Source organism: Neophocaena asiaeorientalis, unplaced genomic scaffold, assembly GCF_003031525.2.
Source record: "Neophocaena asiaeorientalis asiaeorientalis breed wild unplaced genomic scaffold, Neophocaena_asiaeorientalis_V1.1 scaffold597, whole genome shotgun sequence".
In the NCBI taxonomy this organism is placed as follows: domain Eukaryota; kingdom Metazoa; phylum Chordata; class Mammalia; order Artiodactyla; family Phocoenidae; genus Neophocaena; species Neophocaena asiaeorientalis.
In genome coordinates this window covers 3941382-3963698 of record NW_020172664.1, presented here as the reverse complement: position 1 = coordinate 3963698, position 22317 = coordinate 3941382, and the positions used below count along the sequence as shown (strand labels likewise).

The window sequence follows — 22317 nt, the reverse complement described above, 5'->3', positions numbered from 1 at the left end:
AAAAGGAACAGATTCTTTGAATAAAATTATAATTAATTGTATAATCTGAATATATTTGCAAATCATGCTTTTTGAAAGAAAAAGTTTTAGATAGAATACCAGTACTCCTTTAATCCTAAAGAGGAATTCTGTTTCATTAGCTCTCCTGGCAGCTTACATCAATGAACAGAAATACTGAAAATTACTCGTTAAAATTTTTTCTCACTGTTTTGTTTTAAGCTTGCTTTATATTAAGCATTTTTAAGGGAGCCATCTTTTGATGTTTGTGTCATTTTTTTTTTGTCACTTTTAGTGCCCTGAGTTTGAGCTATGCATTTATAGATGATAGATCTCTGACATTCATAGCAATCTTGGTAAGAGGTGTCAGAAGTGAGCCCTGCTACTACGTGTCTATCACCAGAGATGATAAACCAATCTTTCCTCCTTATCTCTTTCTATCAGGCAGGATTAGAATAGAATTGTTTATAAGCCATTATTGTAGTCATTTTTCAAGGGCCAGAAACAGTTTTGGTAAGGTTATAATAGTACAGTTATTCCTGATGAGTTGGTTTTAAAAACACTAGGAGTAAATACTTGGCTTTGAAAATGTTTCTAGAAAAAATAATTACTTGAGATTTAAATTTGGGATTGAGAATTTATTGTTTTTAGGAGGTAAAAGTTTTAGTTTTGGTTTGAGAATATTAACACTAAAAGTAAGTGTTTTGACAAATAATGTTTTTTCTAAATCCCAAGATCTGTGTTATTAATACGGGCATACCTCAGAGATGTTTCATGTTCGGTTCCAGACCACCACAATAAAGTACAGATCATAGTGAAATAAGTCGCACAATTTTTTTTGGTTTTCCAGTGCATAAAAGTTATGTTCACGCTATATTGTGGTCTGTTAAGTGTGTAATAGTATTATGTCTAAAAAGACAGTGCTCATACCTAATGAAAAAATACTTTATTGCTAAAAAATGCTAACCATCACCTGAGCCTTCAGGGAGTTGTAATTTTTTTGCTGGTGGAGGGAAGGCCTGGCCTCGATGCTGAAGGCTGCTGGCTGATCAGGGCGGTGGTGGCTGAAGGTTGGGGTGGCTGCAGCAGTTTCTTAAAGTAAGACAACGAGGAGATTTGCCACATGAGTTGACTTTTCTTCTTTTCGTGAACAATTTCTCTGTAGCGTGCACTGCTTTATAGCATTTTACCCACAGTAGAATTTCTTTCAAAATTGGAGTCAGACTCTACCACTGCTTTATCAACTCAGTTTATGCTATATTCTGAATCCTTTGTTGTCATTTCAACAGTCTTCACCAGGAGTAGATTCCGTCTCAAGAAACCACTTTCCTTGTTCATCCATAAGAAGCAACTCATCATCTGTTCAGGTTTTATCATGAAATTCCAGCAGTTCAGTCACATGTTCTGGATAACTTGCTGCAGCTTCTACATTAGCACTTGGCTGCTTCACCTTGCACTTTTATGTTTTGAAGACAGCTCCTTTCCTTAAACCTCATGAATTAACCTCTGCTAGCTTGAAACTTTTCTTCTGCAGCTTCCTTACCTCTCAGCCTTCGTAGAATTGGAGAGAATTAGGGCCTTGCTCTAGATTAGGCTGTGGCTTAAGGGGATGTTGTGGTTGGTTTTGATCTTCTATCTAGACCACTGAAACTTTCTCCATATCAGCAATAAGTCTGTTTTGCTTTCTTATCATTTGAGTATTCACTAGAGTAGCACTTTAAAGTCTCTTCAGGAACTTTACTTTGCATTCACAACTTGGCTGTTTGGTGCAAGAGGGCTAGCTTTTGGCCAGTCAGGGCTTTTGACATGCCTTCCTTACTAAACTTAGCCTAATCCTTTCATTTCTAGCTTTTGATTTAAAGTGAGAGACATGTGACTCTTCCTTTCACTTGAACGCTTAGAGGTCACTGTAGTGTTACTAATTAGACTAATTTCGGTATTGTTGTGTCTCAGGGAACAGGGAGGCCGGAGGAGAGGGAGAGACGGGGCACAGCTGGTCATTGGAGCAGTCACAGCACACACAGTGTTTATGGATTAAGCTTGCTGTCTCACATGGGTGTAGTTCGTAGTGTCCCAAAACAATCAGAGGAGTAACATAAAGATCAGTGATCATAGATCACTGTAACAAATACAATAATGATACAGTTTGAATTATTGCAAGAATTACTAAAATGTGATACAGAGGCAGGAAATGAGCAAATGCTGTTAGAAAATGGCACTGATAGACTTGCTTAATGCAGGGTTGCCACAAACCTTCAATTTGTAAAAAAACACAGTATATGTGAAGCACAATAAAGCGAAGTACAGTAAAATAATAGTTTTTATTATTTTTATTAATAGTGTAATTATATTGAAAATTGTTAGTTTTATCTGAAAAGATTCCTTTTCCATCCATTTATTCTTGCATTCATCTAAGCATCCATCTGTACATCAGTTATTTAGTTGATCCTTCAATATGCCAGTACTGTTCTAGACATTGAAAATATAGCAGTGAACAGGACAGAGTTTCTATTTGGAACTCATATTCTATTATAGTTAATAAAAGTGTATTTTAATTTTAGAAGAACTCAAAGGAAAAATTGGATATCTAGATGTAGATGTTAGTAATTTCTAAAATGTTCTTTCCAAATTTTTAGATCTAAGCGTTAAAGAGAAAATAATTGAAGACATGCGAATGACCCTAGAAGAACAAGAACAAACTCAAGTAGAACAAGATCAAGTGCTTGAGGCTAAATTAAAGGAAACTGAAAGACTGGCCACAGGTGAAACAAGATTGCTTAAATATCTCAAAGCATACTTTCATTTTCTTTATTTTCCTAGATTTCTTTCCTTTTTAAACATAGTTTAGTGTTTATAATAATTCATAATGAAAAAGTATTTGGTGTGTTTTTGGAACATCCTGTCCCTTGTCATTTTTCATTATGATGAAAATTGTTGTACCTAAGTCAGAGAAGGAATAAGGACACTTTCATAATAACTGGATGATAGCTTGCAGTGTTCCCCAGATGTTAAGAATAAACTTTCAACTGAGTTTCACCTCTGTATAGCAACTGGTATCATCTTATATATGTTTATCTCAATAAATGCTCTGACTCTATCCTTCAGAATACCATCAGCCGGTTGTTTTTGTTTTTAATTTTTGAGAACATGAAGTTTCCTATATATTGGCATGCATTTATACTGTATAGTCAGAACACTATTCAGTGGGTTTATTGAGAGGTTTTTGTAGTTCTTCTCTAAGAATTTGGTAAGCTCTTAGAAGAGTCTCGGTTCTATCTTGGTCTGTGTACTTCTGCTTCTGGGCTCTGCTGATTCTTGTCTGTATCCCATGCCACATGTAGCTCTATGTGGTATAACTTTTGCGTGTACTTTAAAAATAATTTTATGTTTTCAAATCAGAATTGGAAAAATGGAAGGAAAAATGCAAAGATTTGGAAACCAAAAGCAATCAAAGGTCAAATAAAGAACTTGAGGATAACACAGATGTACTTAATATAAAACTCAGTAAGCTTCAAGATGAGTTACAGGTATGATTTTTATCTATATATGTAATTGTATCTTTATATATATTCATTATATTTCTCATAAAAGGATAATTTAGTAAATATTTTATAATTAATTTAGATATGGATGAACCAATAGCTGGGCAATGTTAATATATAATTTTTCAGTATACACTCAAGTGACACAGGGAAGAAATTCCCAAGATACAAGCTGCTAAGTAAGTGCCAATGAAAATGCAGTGGTTGGGTCTTCAGTTTTACATATTTAATTTTTAAATCATCACTTCTTATGTCTTTGTACCTATTTTCTACGCTTTAAACTTCTAACTCATCAAGTACTTCTGTGGAGAAGATGACTATTAGGAAAATTATTTTGATTATTGTAAATTTAATTATTAAGCTGGAAAAGAATAGAGTTGAATGTCTGAACACTGGAATACATTTGAAACTATACTACTACAGAGAAGATATTCGGTTTTGTGTTTATATGTTTTCCCATGTTTAGCTTTCACATATTATGTGTAGAATACAACATATGGGGGAAATATTTTTTTAATGGGACTTAAAAATACTACGTAAAATTTTGTACATTTTATTTATTAGGAGTTGCAATCCAACTGTAGTTTTGGGACTGAAGAAAACATAACAGTGATTTTGAAAAGACTGCATCTAAATTATTTTCTTAAATTTAGGCTGTATATAATCAGATACTGAACAAATACAAAAGAAATCAGTTACTTTCTTTTTTTAACTATTAATTATATACTTTAGAATTTATCCTTTCCACTCCATTAATTTTGAAAAAATAACATTAATTACATCAAGAATGTTCATATTAAGGAATACCAGTATGTTCTACATTGTTCTAAAATAATGTGATCACATATCTTAGATAATAAACGAGATTTTTAAATACATAGCTTTTAATGTGGTATTACTGTTTTTGTTTCAAATGAAGTTTTACTTGAATTTTGAATGTATAAATTAGACATTTTTGAACCCAAAGGATCTATGGAAACCTCTTTGAAATTTACTGATCAACTATATTTTCTGTCCAGCTGTTCCTTAAACTAATAAATGTTTGCCCTGTTGCACAAGTTATTCTTTATTTGGCATCCTGTATACCCAGGAAAATTTTATTTTTGGAACCATACAATTACAAATGACTACCATAAATCATTTTTTTTTTAATCTGGCATTTAAGAAGGCTTGATTCTCTGTAACTCTTTCAGAAATTTCAATTGTGTCTTCTTAAGCTCACTGATGATGGAAAGTCCTCAAGTGCACTTTATAGCAAAGTAAAGTTTATAAATGAAATAACTATTTAGGAAAGAAAACCAACAATGTTCTTTTGATAATCTGAAATAAACTCAAATCTTGTCATTATTTAAAGAAAAACACTTGTTTTTAACTTTTTGAAGAGGTGAAATGAAAGGTGCTGGATTACATGGAAATGTTGTAAATACAGATTTATTAACTGCTTTTGAAGCATATGATAGTTACTTATGCTATGTATACATATAGGAATCTGAACAGAAATATAAAGCTGATAGAAAAAAATGGTTAGAAGAAAAAATGATGCTTCTCACTCAAGCAAAAGAAGCTGAGAATCTACGAAACAAAGAGATGAAAAAATATGCTGAAGACAGAGAGCATTGTTTGAAGCAACAAAACGAAATGGTTGGTAACAATTATACTTTTTCTTCTATGTATTTCGCCTGCTTTCTTTGGTTTCTTAAATTTTTCCCTGGGATTCTTATATTCTTATCAGTATCTACATGGTTGTGTGGTTTTGTTTTTTGTCTTTTTTTTTTCAAAGGCAGTTTGTCTGTTTGTAAGATGACTTTTCTAGCCCATTTTATCTTGAAGTTCTTATTGTTGGGAAAATAATTATATCTCAATATTTAGATTCAGAACTTAAAAATCTCTTCTTTTGACTGCCACAGGGTTATCCCTACTGTATTGTAAAACATTTACATTTTGAACTGTAGATTCCACTAACATGGTGTTTATATTTTACCTCAAAAGCTCATTTTATCAGGTCTTTTTTTTAAAGTCAACTAAACAGTCTCTAGAAGACTATAGGTAGAAATAACGTTCAGTTTTACATTGACTGGCTCTAGTTCTTAAGTGATTCTATCTTAGCTTGTCTTTTTTCCTCCTGTTTAAATCGACAACTTAGTCTGTTTGACACTGAATCAGAAAAAAGAAGTTTAAAGTCATCATTGATCCGAGGAAAGCTGTTGAGTAATACATTAACATTATTTTTAAATGAAAAACTAGTTCTCTATTTACAGTAATAGTAACGTGGCAGTATCACATTGTCATCTATTGGCATTTCCTTTGTTAATGACAGAATTTTACTTATACCAGCTAAACTTTCCTGTACAAACAGGAATGTTAATTTTCAATAAGTTAGGGATGATTTTTTCCAATGATTTTTAAAATTTTTTTATCTTTTTATTTTGAAATCATTTTATTTCCAGAAAAGTTGCAAAACTAGTACAGGGAATTTCTGTATACCTATCACCCAACTTCTGATGTTAGATCTTACATAACAACAGTACAATGATCAAAACCAACAAATCAATATTATTATAGTACTGTTAGCTAACTTATGGACCTTACTAGAATTTCACCAGTTTTCCCACTGTTTTTTTCTGGATATAGGATCTAATCTAGGATACTACGTTCCATTTAGTTGTTGTGTTTCCTTAGAGTCTTGACTCTCTTTGTCATGTGACAAGTTATGTGAGACTAATACTTGTCATTACTACAGCAATGAGATGGCAATATATTTCACTTCATGTGCGAACTCCACATGACTGGAGGTACCTTCAGGAAGTGTTGGGTTGAGCGAGATTGTAATGCTGCATTTATCTTAACAGGAAATGTTACTGCTGGTTCTCTTTCTGTCCACAGCCCATCCAACCTTCCTGGACAGTAATAAGAGGCAAGAAGTGAAATCAAAGCTCTTGGCTGTCATAGTCAGTCACTCTACCTCCAACCTAGGAATGGGCCTACTTTCTTTTCCTAATCAGTAGTCCCTCTAGCAGCAATGCCAGGAAGTAAACCTCCTTTGAGTTTTTAATCCTAGAGAAAGCTAGCTTTCTCCTTTCTCCCATATATTTCTTTACAATCGTACCTAGGATATGTGTCTATGATGTTTAAGAAATAAATTGTTGATGTTTTTTAAAGCTTTTAAAATTGTAACATACATAACACAGTAAGTAAACAAAACATATAGTTCAGTGAATTATTATAAAACCAGCCCCTACTTAACTACCACCGAGTTTAAAAAATAGAACCCTCTTCTGAATGGTAATAACTGTTCTATCTTTTAATGTTAAACTTTAGTTTTGCTCATTTATGAATTTTATATAAATGAAAACATAAATATATAGAATGCATTTCTTGTGTCTGGCTTCTCTCACTCAGTGTTATGTTTGTGAGGATCATTTATACTATTGCAGGTAACTGGAGTTAGTCTGTTTTCATTGCTGAATATTTCAGTGTATAAGTATACCTCAGTCTATTCAATTTAAAGTTGAATATATGTGGATTGTTTCCTGTTTTGGGCTGTTAATGCGTAAGATCTCCTGTTAACATTTTTATATATTTCTGTTAGTGCACATGTGTACACATTTCTATTGCCTATATAGCCAAGAATAGAATTGCTAGTTGATAGGGTAAACGTATGTGGAACTCTAGTAGAATGCCAGACTGATTTTCAAAATAGTTGTATCCATTTATACTCCAACTAGTATTGTTGGATGTTTACTTTATTGGCTCTGCCTACCCAAGTCCCCTTGCTTATCTTCTATTGGACTATCTTTATACTTTCTGGATAGGAGCGTGTTGCAGTTACCTTCTTTCAATCTCTGGTTTACTTTTTTACTCTCCTGTTGCCTTTTTAGAACAGAAATTCTTAGGTATTGTAATTCATTTTCCCAATTTTTTCCTTTATGAACCTCAAGGGCATAAAGATGTTTTCTTACATTATTCCTGAAAAGTTGGGGGTTTTACCTTTCATATTTAGACCCTAGAATTAATTTTTATGTTGGAGTGAGATGGGGTAAAAGCAGTTGTTGTCACTGTAAATGTGTATTAACGATTGACCTGGTAGTACATGTTGAAGAAACTTTCTTTTTTACTGCCCTGCAACTTTTGTCATAAATCAGTTGTCCAAGCGTTAACTTTCATACATTGTGTGAGATTAAAATTAAGGTTTTTTTTCTTTTTTTCCATTTGGCTATTCAGTTGTTCCATCACTCTTTGTTGAAAAGACTGTCCTTTCCTCCATTGAAATTCTTTGGCATTTTTATAGAGTATCAATTGACCATAACATTTGTGGACCCTATCCTCTGCTTTCTGATGTCTGTGTATCCTTACACCAATATCACGGTCTTGATCATTATTATTATTATAGTAGTCTTGAAATGATGTAGTGTGATCGCTCCTACTTTTTTTCTTTTCTTTTTTTCTTTTTTTTTTGCGGTACGCGGGCCTCTCACCGTTATGGCCTCTCCCATTGCGGAGCACAGGCTCCAGACGCACAGGCTCAGCAGCCATGGCTCACAGGCCCAGCCGCTCCACGGCATGTGGGATCTTCCCGGACTGGGGCACGAACCCGTGTCCCTTGCATCGGCAGGCGGACTCTCAACCACTGCGCCACCAGGGAAGCCCGTTCCTACTTTGTTCTTCATTTTCAACATAATTTTGACTTATGTCATTTGCATTTTCATATTATTTTTAGAGTCAGCTTTTTCATTTCTGTCAACACACACACACACGTGCGCGCACTTGCTTGAATTTTGAAGTTGCTTTGATTCTAGATCTTTTGGGGGAGACCTGGCATCTTAACAATATTGAATCTTTTGATCCTTGAACACAGATTCTCTCTTTGTTTATTTAAGTGTTCTTTTATTTCTTTCAGCAATGTTTTGTAGTTTGTCATGTTTAGGTCTTGCACATATTTTCTTTAATTTACCGCTAACTATTTCATGATTTTTGAACCCAGTGAAAATGGTATTTTTAATTTTCATTTCTCTATTGTTTATTGCTATTAGTTTTGTCATTTGTTTTATTGTAATTTTACCATCTCATTTCTCAAATATTGGGGGAAATGCTAGGTTTAGTTTAAAAGCTGTAATTTTTTATTGAAAGAAGTGCCCAATGTGAACATTTAAGATATATGAAGGCATTATGTGTTTGGCTTTATAAGTAAATATTTTATCGAGACTTGACTACGTAATTTGTTATATATCCTGTTCACAGTTGTATTTATTGTGTTATTTAGAAATTCAGAAATTTCTTATATTCATAATTTTGCAAGGTTTATTTTAACATTTTGTCCATATTCTGTTTAGGAAATGCTTCAGGCACAGTTGGCTGAGAAAGATGGTAACCTCCAACAGTGGCGGGAAGAACGTGATCAGCTGGTTGCAGCTTTAGAAATACAGCTGAAAGCACTGATCTCCAGTAACATACAGAAAGATAATGAAATTGAACAATTAAAAAAGATCACATCAGAAACTTCTAAAACAGTCAGTAGAATCATGTTCTTTCTATGCCTTTTTAAATTAAACATAGGAAGTATTCAAAATTATTTAATTGATTAACTTTTAAAGAATAAAAATGTAAGTAGATCAGTCAGGAATCATAGTTTGAAAAAATTATTTGGATACGGGCTTCCTTGGTGGCACAGTGGTTGAGAGTCCGCATGCCGATGCAGGGGACACAGGTTCGTGCCCCGGTCCGGGAAGATCCCACATGCCGCAGAGCGGCTGGGCCCGTGAGCCATGGCCTCTGAGCCTGCGCGTCCGGAGCCTGTGCTCCACAACGGGAGAGGCCACAGCAGTGAGAGGCCCGCGTACCGCAAAAATAAATAAATAAATAAAAATAAATTATTTGGATATTGGTCATGAATTTTGAGTTTTCAGAGTTTATCATTATGGTTGACTCATCAATGACTAATTGAGAAATAGTACTTTCTCCAATATTTTGGTCATATCTCTTAGATAGAATAATTAGAAAATAAACAACTGATGATTTAGTCCCTAATCTGCCTTTAAAATGTGGAAATGTGACTCAGCCTGAATGCTTGGTGATATTTAAATACTTGAACCCATCCTAAATTTATGATAAAAATACAAATTGTTTTTGGAAATAAGCACAATGGTGAGGAGATGTGAGTCATTCAGGAGCTGCTTTTTTTTTCCCCCCCTCTGGCTGCACCACGCGGCTTGCAGGGATCTTAGTTCCCCAACCAGGGATTGAACCCAGGCCCCGGCAGTGAGAGCACCGAGTCCTAACCACTGGACCACCAGGGAGTTCCCAGGAGCTACTTTGGTAATATTGCACTGGGGCTAGGAACCCTAGATAAAGAAAATATTGCATTTCACAGATAGCTATTTCCCAGGTAAATTGAATCAGGGTACATCTGAAGCTAGTCTTTTCAGAGTAAATAATCTGCATTTGAAAATCTGCTGTTCTGCAGCCTTCAGACAATAATAAAATTAAACGCGTTTGTGCGTATATGTCTCTTACATCAAAAGACTTCATGATTCTAAGAGAAAGACTGCTCAAAACAGAGGTATTAGCATGTGGTATAAATTGCACAGAATAGAAAGTTAGAAAAACTAGGTATCAACTGCTGTCAGTGTGGTTTTGGGACCTTTAGGAAAATTACTTAACATTTCCAAACTTTAAAACAGAGATAAAAAAAAAAAAAAAACAGAGATGATAATGTCTTCCTAATAGAATTGTGAAAATTAATCGAGAGCATTTGTAAAACAGTTAGCACAGTTATTACCACAGTGGAAGTCAGTACATGCTAGTCTAGATAAAAAAAAAAAAAAAACAGAGATGATAATGTCTTCCTAATAGAATTGTGAAAATTAATCGAGAGCATTTGTAAAACAGCACAGTTATTACCACAGTGGAAGTCAGTACATGCTAGTTGCTTTCCCCATTATGAATGCAATAGCATCTTTTTTATTTGACAATTATGGGTAGGTGACATAGGAGATGTATTTGACTTTTGATTTTGATGGTGGTGATTAGAAGGTGCACGTTGGAATTTATCAAGTTTAAAAATGTATTCTGATTTTTTTTATAGATCCCTTAAGTAGGGTTTAGGAATAGAGCATACCCTATGACTGACTGAGATGAAGAGTGGGCAGCGAGGAAAGGTTTAGTTATCAGTATGGTCTTTTCTACTCTAATGCTATAGTTGCATTCCTAAGACACCTACTTTTTCAAAATTGTGTTACCAAAGTGGTTTTGGGGGTTCAAGCTCCAACTCAGTACAGACAGTGGTCATGTTATTTAATTTCTCTCTATTTCTTCATCTGGAAAGTAGGAATAACAATTCTTGCCAAATCTCAGAGTTGCAGTGAAAGTAAAATGAGAGAATATATGTAAAACACCTTGGAAGTTGAAAGTAATCTTTCAAATTTCTCTTTAGATCAGATTCAGAAGAGGCTGGAAAGTTGCCCAGCCTTTCCTAACTCTCTGAGGATGAAAGAGAAGAAGAAGGAGGGTTAGTTGGTTATTGAAGAAGTCTTTAATTACTTCCACTATTTAATTCACCCAAATCTTGATATTATATTCTTTAGGTGAAGTATTTTAATGTATATTCGGTTACGGTGGCTTGTTGCTTTAATATTTCCTTACTAGGAAAAACAGACCATGGATATCCAGCCCAGGCATATGAGTTCAGTGGATCTTGGCAGGGTTGAAACTGAACCTCAGTCAACAAGTTTTGGCAGGGTTGAAACTGAACCTCAGTCAACAAGTTTTGAAATTTCCAGGGATGAAGTAGAAGTGAGTATTTGATAACACAGTCCACTTTTTAACCCTCTTTACCAGTGACCATTAATTACTAAATAATACTTGCAAGTATAATTTAATCAGTTGTTGTAGGTATCTTGCTATACCTACAGTTAGCTGTGTGTGCTCTTGGCTATGGAAAGGAAAACTGAAGGCTTTTGAGGGGAGATGCAATTCTTTTGGGGAAATTTGATCCCCAAATGGTATTAATTTCCTCTCAAAATGATACTGATCTCAAACAGATCTTTGATTATAAACAAATTTGATGGTCAGAGATAGGAAATCCCACAAAAGACAAAATATGGATGACTATTTTCCCTCATAAGCAGTCCATTTAATAAGCATTCTATTAAATAGCATTTTTTGGAAATTTTACCCATTTTATAACTTTATCACCAAATCCCAATAACCTCACAATGAGTTTCCTTAGTTTGAAGTGGGCTTAGGGTTCTGTGACTTGCATTGGATAACGTAGTTTCTCAGATTGCCTATGAAATAGATACAAATTCTATGTCACTTGTTGAAAATAAAATTACTTTTTAAATATTTATTTTAAAAACACATTTATTGGGAGCATTCATTGTTGGGAACCTTGCACTGAGGATAAAGACATAAGTAAGATATGATCGCCATCCTCAAGGAATAAGAAGTCTAATAAGACAGGTATTTAATGACTATCTTGTTTCACCTTATGGACTAAGTGTTATAAAGAGAGTGCTAAGAAGGAACACTGATGAGGAGGATATGATGAATTTTGCCTGAGTGGTTGTGGACGTGGATTAGAAAAAGTAACATCGTACTGGGTCTTGAAGGTGAATAGAAGTTTACCAAGCAGAGAATGGGAAGAGAAAGGCATTTTGATCTGGGGAAATAACACAAGCCATTCCTTACAAGGCTTCAGAAGAATCATGTGACTTCCACCACATGCTATCAGTCATGGAAGCCATTAAGGCCAGCCCCAATTCAAGGAAGGGGAATGAGACTCTATCTCTCAGTGGGAAGAACAGTAAAGAATTTACAGCAAACTTTAGTTTACCATAACTAGGGCGCTTATTAAAAATCATTGACTCTTTCCTTGGAGAGTTCTGATTTAGTAGGTTTGTGGTAGGGTCCAAGAATCTTTTAAACAATTTCTCTATATAATTCTTACGATGACACAGGTTTGGGAAATACTGATCTCTAAGTTTCTCTCAATTTTAACATACCATGTATAAACCTGGAGAAAGTAGATGATAACTCAGTCTTTCTGTCCTTGCTGTAGCAAATTTGGTCAAGCAAACTTTTTATCTTTTCCAATTTATTGTTTTTAATAGGTAATTGAGACAGTTAATTTTTGGCAATTTAGAAATTCATATTCTGCAAATAAGATTTGTTTTCCTTTTAAATTCTGTTGTAGGATGGATCTGTAGTCCTTGACTCTTGTGAAGTGTCAACAGAAAATAATCAAAGTACTCGATTTCCAAAACCTGAGTTAGAGATTCAATTTACACCTTTACAGCCAAACAAAATGGCAGTGAAACACCTGGGTTGTACCTCACCAGTGACGGTTAAGATTCCCAAGGCCCGGAAGAGGAAGAGTAATGAAATGGAGGAGGTAAATACTTAACTATTAAGTGAATTAAACAAGTAAACCTTATTATTATTAAGCTCAGTGATAATATATAGTTAAACTCTGTTACATTGCCCTTCTATTCATAAGCACTGCCATTAGAGACCAAAATCATAGTTTATGGTATATTTAATACTGTTTTAAGAATATTACTGTGGTGAATAGTCCTCAAACAAAAAGCTTATAGACTTTAAAATGTATAGATTATTCCTTCTTTTAGTGAAGCTATGACAGGTCAAATGGTGGTGAATTTTAGTAGCGAGCTATTTCAGTATACCGGTCCTGTTCAAACTCAGTCACTTTCCCTCCAATGGAAGAGAAAAGGGGTTGATAAAAGGAATTAGAGAAACTGAAACGACTAACTTGCTTGAATATAATCTTTGTCATTTAACTAAAATCTTAGGTCTCTGTGATCATAGTTGGTTTCAGAAGAGAAATTCTTGTTCTATGAGCCAGTATTAAAATTTGGGTCACGATTTAGTGGTAGGCCAAGAACTATTTACTTCTTCCTGCTGGAGCTTTCTGATCGTGGGGTTACCAAACCTTCTATCATATTCTAGCCAGTCACATAAACTTTCCGATCCTCACTTTCCTCCTTTCGGAAATGAAGAATTAGATATAATATGTTTAAAATGTTTTGCTTTTGTTCCACATGTGGTAGATACATAATAAATGGCAATATTTATGTTAACAGAAATATTTATGTTTAAAACTATAATTATAAACTCTCTGGCACAATAACTTTTTTTCCAACTTGTCTTTTTCACGCCTTTAAAGAGTAGTATATTTTCAAGTTGGTGGAAGAGCAGGAATAATATTAACCATACTCGTGAGGCTCTCTGTCAGGTAATACATTTGCTGAACGAATATTATTTAGCATATTTCCTTCTACACATAGAACGCCTTTAGCGATTGTTTTGGAGCGCCTTAGTTAACTTTTATTCTCTATTTATTTAATTTATATTTAGTACACTTTAGATACTATTAAGATACAGTTGACCCTTGAACGACATGAGGGTTAGGTGCCAGCCACAGCACAGAAAAATCTTGTGTAACTTGCAGTCGGCCCTCAGCATGTGAGGTTCCTCATCCATGGATTCAACCAACTACAGATCATGGAGTAATGAAGTATTTACTATTGAAAAAAATCAGTGTATAAGCAGACTCATGCATTTCAAACCTGTTTTGTTCAAGGGCCAACCGTACTAAGTAGTTTAATTTCATCATCTTTGTTAACATGGTGACTAACATCTATGTTGACTTGATTCATTTTTTTCAAAGGAAAAGGAAAAATTGGTTGTATACTCGGGGGGTTAAGATAAAATTATTTTATTCATTTTACTGCCAGCATATCCTCCCAGTTTCAGAATAGATACACAGATTGTTGTAGGGTAAACCATGTAGAAACTTAAAAATTTTAACTGATTTTGCTAGCTCTTTACTACTGTAATAAACTGAGTGTTGTAAAGTCCTCAGGAAAATAATTTATACAGTGCTATATTCTAATCTAGTGAAGACTCCAAAGAGCTCTTTATTGAACGCTACAAGTATGATGGAGTTACAATCTTTCTTCCTTTGCTTCCCCTGATTACCATCTGTCTTTCCTCTTTTACGAAATCTTCTTGTGATCCTTAAGACTTTACTGGGTAACTTGAATTCTGTGGTTCAGTCATGCTCTCTGCTTCTGTTCTTGCCTTTTTTTTTTTTTCCTTTTATGCCTGTAATCTTTAGTACTATTGATATTTGCACAAGTTCAGTTCAGTTAATGTACTACAAAAGACTTTGTCTTAAGATTAAGTGGGGAAAAGAAGAGTGAGATGTCATGCCTTTTTAGTAGCAAAAACAGATTGTAATTCTTAACCTTCACATTTTACCTGTGCTTATACCGCAGTTTTGCTTTGTTTTCAGTGTCACTAAGTATCGATGAGGGGTTATGCTCAGCATGATTTGGGAGTTGGGAAAAGGGTAGATAAGTATGTTGCTATGTTGTATTGTCGAGATGGGGTTCAAATAAAAGATGTCATCCCTTCATTTAACTAATGTAATTTCATCATGATGCATGTGAAAAATTCATACCTTCAGTCATTTTCTGATAACAACGTGTATTGCACCATCATGCTGTGTGCCTAAACTTGCATGTGTTATATCTGAGGAATATTTCAGTGAAGTTGGCAAAAAACATTGTACCTTCAGTCGGGGTTTCTCAACTTCAGCGTGATTGACATTTTCAGCCGGATATTTCTTTGTTTAGGAGAGTTCAATGCCCTGTACATTTTAAGGGGTTTTTATTAGTATTCCTGGCCTCTACCCACTAGTTTCCATGAAACCTTCCCCTTATCCCCAGCAGCGACAACCAAAACTATCTTCAGACAATGCCTATGTCCCCTGGCATCAGAATGGCCCCTGGTTAAGAACCATTTTCTCGTTTTGTTGTTGTTTGTTAGTTTGCTTTTGTTCTTTCTTTTTTTCTCCTCCCCTGGAGTCTAGAGAGAGAAAGAAAACACTGTCAAGAAATTAATCAGTGCTGAAATTCATTATTTTTAGGACTTTGTGAATTTTGAAAATAAGAAGAATGCTACACCCAGAACTAATTTGAAGTCCCCTGTTTCTGAGCATAGAAATTCTTCCGTCAAAAAGGAACAAAAGGTTTGTCATCTAATTTGTCCAAAATTGACCATTTTCATAACTTACATTTATAACGTAGCAGATGAAAATAAAAATGTCAAATTTGATTAGTAATAATTATTCAGAAGTTGGGTTTTGTCCAGTTATAACTTATTTGTCTTTCATTTTCTATTCATCTAATTCAGCTCTGAATATATAACCTTTGGCATTTGGCAAGTAGCAGGTACCCCTTGATGTGTTCACCTCTGACCTATCATTCTGTCACACTCATTCTCCGGCCCTTTCATCCCTCTCCTTATAGTCTTTTTTTTGTGTGTGTGGTACGCGGGCCTCTCACTGTTGTGGCCTCTCCTGTTGCGGAGCACAGGCTCAGTGGCCATGGCCCACGGGTCCAGCTGCTCCGCGGCATGTGGGATCTTCCCAGACCGGGGCACGAACCCGTGTCCCCTGCATCGGCAGGCAGACTGTCAACCACTGCGCCACCAGGGAAGCCCCCCTCTCCTTATATTCTTAATCTCAAGTTCCCTGCCTGAGAATTCATAACCTGTGCCTGACCTCTTTAATTCAACTATGGCTATAACTGTTTCCTTCTAACATTCCTCATCAACAATAACAAGAACTGTTTGTTTATTAGGTTTCCACACGCCCATCATCTAAGAAAACGTACTCTTTACGGAGTCAGGCATCCACAATTAGTATAAACGTGCCTCCTAAGAAAAAAGATGGAACGCTACAGAAATTTGGAGATTTCTTACAACATTCTCCAACTATTCTTCAATCAAAAGGTTTGCAGAATATTAATTAAATGACCTTTTACGTTAGGTATATGGTGTTTTCTAATATCTGATTGGTGTATAAACTCAACAACAGTGACTATTATATTTCCAGTAGACAGTGTCTTATGTTAGGTATTTAGGGAGGAAACATGAAAGGATGATATGCCTTGGTGTTCACTGGGTAATGGAAGAGAAAGATCTGTAGTTAAGTAATTGATGCAGAGAAGGCTGCTTAATGTAATAGTTGCAGAGATACAAGGAAAGTGCGTGGTAGTATTGGAGGAAGAGAGCTGTTTGTTTGGGGGCTATGGGAAGATTTTATAGAAGAGATGGGATTTCACCTGGGTGTTGAAATGTTGGAAGATTATACCTCCTAGAGATAACCACTGTTCGTATTATGGTATATTTTCTCCTACTGTTTTTTTCTCTGCATGTATAAACATTACCTAATCATATATATCAAAAGCATATATTTCTATAAATATGTATTGAGTTTAGTTGCTTAATGCTTTTTTCTTTATAATATAATGTAGACATACTAATACTTTTGTATTAATATGTGCTAAGATATATATTCTCTCTATACACGTATACATAAATATATATTTATATACACATCTACCAGAGGGAACAGTTTTAACACAAATAGAGTACCAGGAAAGTGTAGGGAATGTGCAGGCGATTACAGGTAGCAATATGCATCTGGCATCTAGAATGTGGAGAGATTATTGGGAGGAAGGGGGCAGGAAGGAGTGAGTTTTCATTAGAGTACCTGAATGGTAGCAATAGGATAAATTGGAGACTGGAGGTGGGGAGAGTGAGGAGGGAAAGGGACTGAAAGCAGGGGCAGTTGAATTTAGTCAGATTGGTTGTGTAAAAATACTTTCTGTAAAAACTTAACCACAGAGCTTCCCAAACTTTCTTGGTTCACAGTGCCCTTAATGTCTCAGTAATTTTTTTCATTGTGTCCATGCACCCAAAGAAACACCTAATAGTTCTATCCGTTAATACTTAAGGCCAAACAATCACTGAAAATTCAGCTCCTGAAAATCCAGGTTGCCAAAATATGTAATCATCAGAAGGACGGTAATGTGATATCTTTTTGAAACTGAACTACCCTGAGTTACAGAGTGTCACTGTTTTCCTCAAAAATTTAAAGTATTCGGAGCTGCTCTCGTGAATTTGCTGCATCATGTCTTGGTACACAGTTTGGGAACTTCAGACTTAGACCCATTTGTATATGTTTTTCAAAAAATATATACATTCTTTGGAAGGTATAGTTTGTATAAGCATAGAAAATATCTGGAGAGACAAACAGCAAACTGTTAAATGTCTAAATTTGGAGAGGTGGGACTTGTTATTTTAGATGCTTCTGTATTTTATTTAAATTATGTTGACCGTTGCTTATATATTAAAAAGAAATATGTTTTCAAGGAGAGGGAGGTACCCACCTGGTAATGATTCCCTTGCTTGGTTGACTCAGCTCCTTAACAGCTTCCCTACCTATATACCCGGTGTGGAATTTTTAAAAACTTATTTCTAGTAATATAAAGTATCCCTGTTTGGGATTGTAACTGCAATACATGTCTGTTGTTGATCACTTGGAAATAAAGGGAGAAAAGAAGAAAACAGAGATTAGTGCTTAAAATTCTGCTACTCTGATAACTACTGTTAATCCATTACTCAGTAACGCTGGTTTCCCAGTTTATCCCTTTCGTCTATCTCTTATCCATTCAGTACATGGAAGCCAGGGTGATCTTTTCAAAGTGCAAAATGAATTATTTAAACTATATAATTTTTTGTTTTCTTATTATCTTTTCCAGTAGAATATAAGCTCTACAAGTGCAAAATGTCTGTCTAGTTTACATCCTCAGCTCTTAGTATAGTGGTTGGCACACAGTAGTGAGGAATTTCGAAGCTCCAGGCCAAAATCCTACGTGTGATTTGTTTCAGGCTGACCTTAGGCAATTACAAAGGTTTTACCTGTTAGGTCTCATGAGGGAAAGCTACCGTCCCCACATCAAACTTGGTACACAGCCAATGCATCCTAGTCTGTGAAGGGAGTTAGTCAAGGACTCAGGTCTCTTGCCAGCCATACTCTTACACATATCTGCATTCCTAGCCTAGGTGCCTTCATTTGTATCCTATTAATTGGGAGCCTTCAGTAGAGAACATCCTCAGGCATCTCTGCCAAAGACGTTATGACGGGGAAGTGGAGGGAAACTTGAAGACACTTTTCTCCACTCTGACTCTACTTTTCCGCTCCTAGCCCTCCCCACTGGTCTCCGGCACCAAGGCCCATAAAACTGCAAGTGCAAGAGCCTTTTGTTTAGGGCTCACTTGGCAATAAGATCACCCCAACTTCTGTGCTGACCCACCTGACCCAGACTGTGCATTATTCCACGGGGGGATGTAGAAGGGCGGTGGGAGTTGGCGCTTTCTCAGGTTTAGCCGCTTGCTTATTCAACTGCAGTTAAGCGGTTAAAGGCTTTAACTTTCATTTTGACTTGTCTTAATTAGCCACTCTGACATCTGGCGGCTCAGCTCTCAGGCTCAGCTCAGCCCTTGACAAGTAGATCTCAGTTCAGCATGTTTCCTTAAATGTGTTTTCTATTTTAAAAAATATATAGTTGATATCATATGTACATGGATTTTCTATCCAGAAGTTTTCCCAAATGGAAGTATGTTTTCTGTTAAAATCAATATGTGTCTATTAAAAAAAAAAAGCATATGTACAAAGTAAGAAATTTTAAAATTCCTATTGAACTTACCAGAAGCAATCAACTGTTAACAATTTGGTTTCTTTCACTCTATGTGTGCATGTACACACGTTTGTTAACTAGAGTAAAGGGCTCACAAGTTACTTTCACTTAATATTCATTGTGGACGTCTTTACGTGTGAGTACTGAACTAGCTCTACCACCTTATTGTTCTTAGTGATGCGTGGTCCACTGTACGCGTATCCTGATCTTTTCCTTAATGTAGTATAAACCTCTTCCAAGTCATTAAAGATGCCTGAGTTTTACTGGTTGTACTGTAATTTACCAAACCTTTTCAATATGTTGAACATTAGTGAAGTGATATTTTATTTAGTTGCCCTTTTATTTTTGCTGTTGGTCAGTAATTTGTGTGTTTATTAGGCATTTAATTCTTTTTTCTTTGTGAGTTTTCTATTCGTGTCCTTTTACCATTTATAAATTGCAGTGCTTTTCTTTTTAATATGGTTCTTTAATAAGGATTTCAAATATTTGCAGTTAGAAAATTATTTCAAGATTTAACTAATGTATTTTTTTCATAGCAAAAAAGATAATTGAAACAATAAGCTCTTCAAAGCTCTCAAATGTAGAAGTAAGTAAAGAAAATGTGTCTCGACCAAAACGGGCCAAACGGAAATTATACACAAATGAAATTTCATCTCCTATTGATATATCTGGCCAAGTGGTAAGCTACTATTTAAGTTTTCTTAAAAGTAAAACTGTTTATGTTCTTCTTGATTCTGAAGTATTCATAACAATTTGAATTATATAATGGTTTGAACTTTTATTCTGTAGACCATATCTCTTAAAACACGCTTTAAATGTTGTACTTTTGGTACTGGATGTGTTAAATTTATAGTAATTGAATATAAACACTGCATTAATGTATACAAGTGTCACATACATCTGCATTTATAAACTCATAAGAGGAATTTTAATTCCATCAATAGAATTATCACTATTTAATAATTTATTGGCTTCTAACATCTGTTTTTCTTATTATCTTTATCACAAGAGTTGTACAAATCTGGGCCTAAGTCTGCCTGCTAAAAATATAGAACTGACATTCAGTCATTTCCTCCCACTTTCCCTCTAAGGCTTCCAGGTTTTCTTAAGAAAAGACTATATAGATTGTCACCCTGACTTTATGACTCATTCTCCTTACTTAGAACAGGCTGTTCTATTACAGGGAAAGTTCTAATTCTCTATCATTTTTGCATCTGCCTAGTGGATGGAAGTGAAGATAGAAAAGGAATTAAAGAAAAAGCTTTCAACAGAAAATGGCCAAGAAAAATCGGGAGAGACCTTTTGCAACAGTAGCTATCAGATATAAGATAGACACTTGAAGCAAGTAGTAAAGAATTAGGATCGTTAGGTCATGCTTTTGGAAGTACTGTTCTCTTGGTTCCTTTTCTCCATCTGTCTGATAAGTACATAATTTGCTCCCTTGGCTGAAGTTATTTCTTTTCTTAGTTGCAAAATAATGCTGTTTCTACTTTCTAAGTTATATACTTGTTACTGCAAAAAATCATTTCCTAAAAATTATTTGAGGCACTTGTCTCCAAATATTTTAGTAATTATTTCAAGCTATGAATTCAGTAAAAGTGTGGATTATTTTAATTCCAGAATTAGGTAGTGTTGAAAGAATCTTTTATAAAATCTACTACCTTAGGCATGCTTTTTTATAGAAGATTGTATATCTGCAGTCCAGGAGGACAGAAAGTACTGTCATGTACTTATTTCAGTTATTAAGAACGTGAACATAGCTTATTAATTGTAAGTAAGCTTTCATTTTTATTTTTATTTATAAAAAATGATGAAATTGTTAATTTCAGATTTTTATGGACCATAAAGTGAAAGAAAGTGATCATCAGATTCTCAAACGACGACTTCGAACCAAAACAGTCAAATAAATCACTTATGGAGAATGTTTTAAAATAAAATTTATATTCATAATCATTATAACTTGCATCCTGACTTTTGAAAGATAATTGTATATACTATGATGCATCAAATCCCTTTGTATGTACATTGCTATTTTATAATAGTGTGATTTTAATTCAATAAAGAAAATAAGTCAACAGTAAGTTTGCTTGTCTACTTTTCTAAGGCTTTTAAATAATAGCTTCTTTTCAAACTGTATGTTTTTTCCTGTTATCCCAGGCATGGGACCAGTGAGGAACCTAGGAAAGATGCTGTTATTTTTTGTTTGTTTTTCTATACATAGATTTCACAGGTCAGATATTTGGTTTACTTATATTTAACAGTGTTTTAGGAATTGCTTTTACTGTATCTGTTAGGAAATACAGGTAATTTTACATATCTGTTTGGATTATGGCGAGATTCAGGGAGTAAGTGTGTACAGGTCTTCTAGTTGCTAAAATATGTATGCACATAATTTAGAAAAGCTCTCAGGCCTTTAATTAGAATGTCTTTTATTTTTAAATAATTGAATAGAGTTGGTTTTCTGATTTTTTCCAGGACACAGAAGATTAGAAGCAAAAAGTTAGAAGGGAAGAGGCGATAACATCTAGAGGCCAAAAAATTATACTGTTACCTAGGGAAGATAGAATTTTAGACCTGGAGAGACCTTAGAAATACACTTTCCTCATTTTATAGATGAGAACACTGAGACCCATAAAATTTACTTTTTCAAGTTCACACAACTAACGTATATTAAGCTTTGGTTTAAAAAAATACCAACAAGAAACAAAAAACAAAGCAGAGGCCTCAAGAATTGTTGCCAACTGGGGCTTTTTAAGAGCACACATTTATGCATCTGAAACCTTTAAGGTTTCATTGGATTTTAGCATTGTTTACTATAATCATGTCCCTGAGACAGGAATAAGTTACCTTTGGTGTCTTGTTTAGGAGACACTTATATGTGTTTGGGGAAATTTTCCATCAAAATAGTTAATTTAAAACTGAAACCTCTTTAAGCATGAACATGTTTTTATTATGCTACATGGTTTCATGCTAATATATATATATATATACACACACACACACACACACACACGTGTATATATATAATTGATCCTCATTATTCACAGATTACATGATTACAAATTTGCTTATTTGCTAAAATTTATTTGTCATCCCCAAATCAGTACCTAGGCACTTTTGTAGTCATTCTCAGACATCCCCAGAGTGGCAAAAAATTTTAGTCACCCAACATGCATGTTCCCAGCTAAGGTTGAACAAGATTACACTGGCTT

At 34.7% G+C, this 22317-nt stretch overlaps 1 protein-coding gene across 1 annotated transcript in view; it reads left to right on the top strand.

The window, feature by feature from the left end:
• The window catches only part of LOC112396056 (kinesin-like protein KIF20B), a 34296-nt gene extending 13110 nt beyond the window's left edge, over positions 1-21186 (top strand). Inside the window, exons 5-14 of the mRNA XM_024739555.1 lie at positions 2634-2759; positions 3397-3524; positions 5025-5180; positions 8870-9046; positions 11181-11327; positions 12730-12927; positions 15487-15588; positions 16202-16352; positions 19642-19784; positions 20935-21186. Of these exons, the coding sequence (XP_024595323.1) occupies positions 2634-2759; positions 3397-3524; positions 5025-5180; positions 8870-9046; positions 11181-11327; positions 12730-12927; positions 15487-15588; positions 16202-16352; positions 19642-19784; positions 20935-21012 (1406 nt within the window). The 3' untranslated portion in view covers positions 21013-21186. The remainder of the gene's footprint in view (positions 1-2633; positions 2760-3396; positions 3525-5024; positions 5181-8869; positions 9047-11180; positions 11328-12729; positions 12928-15486; positions 15589-16201; positions 16353-19641; positions 19785-20934) is intronic.
• The last annotated feature ends 1131 nt before the right edge of the window (positions 21187-22317 follow it).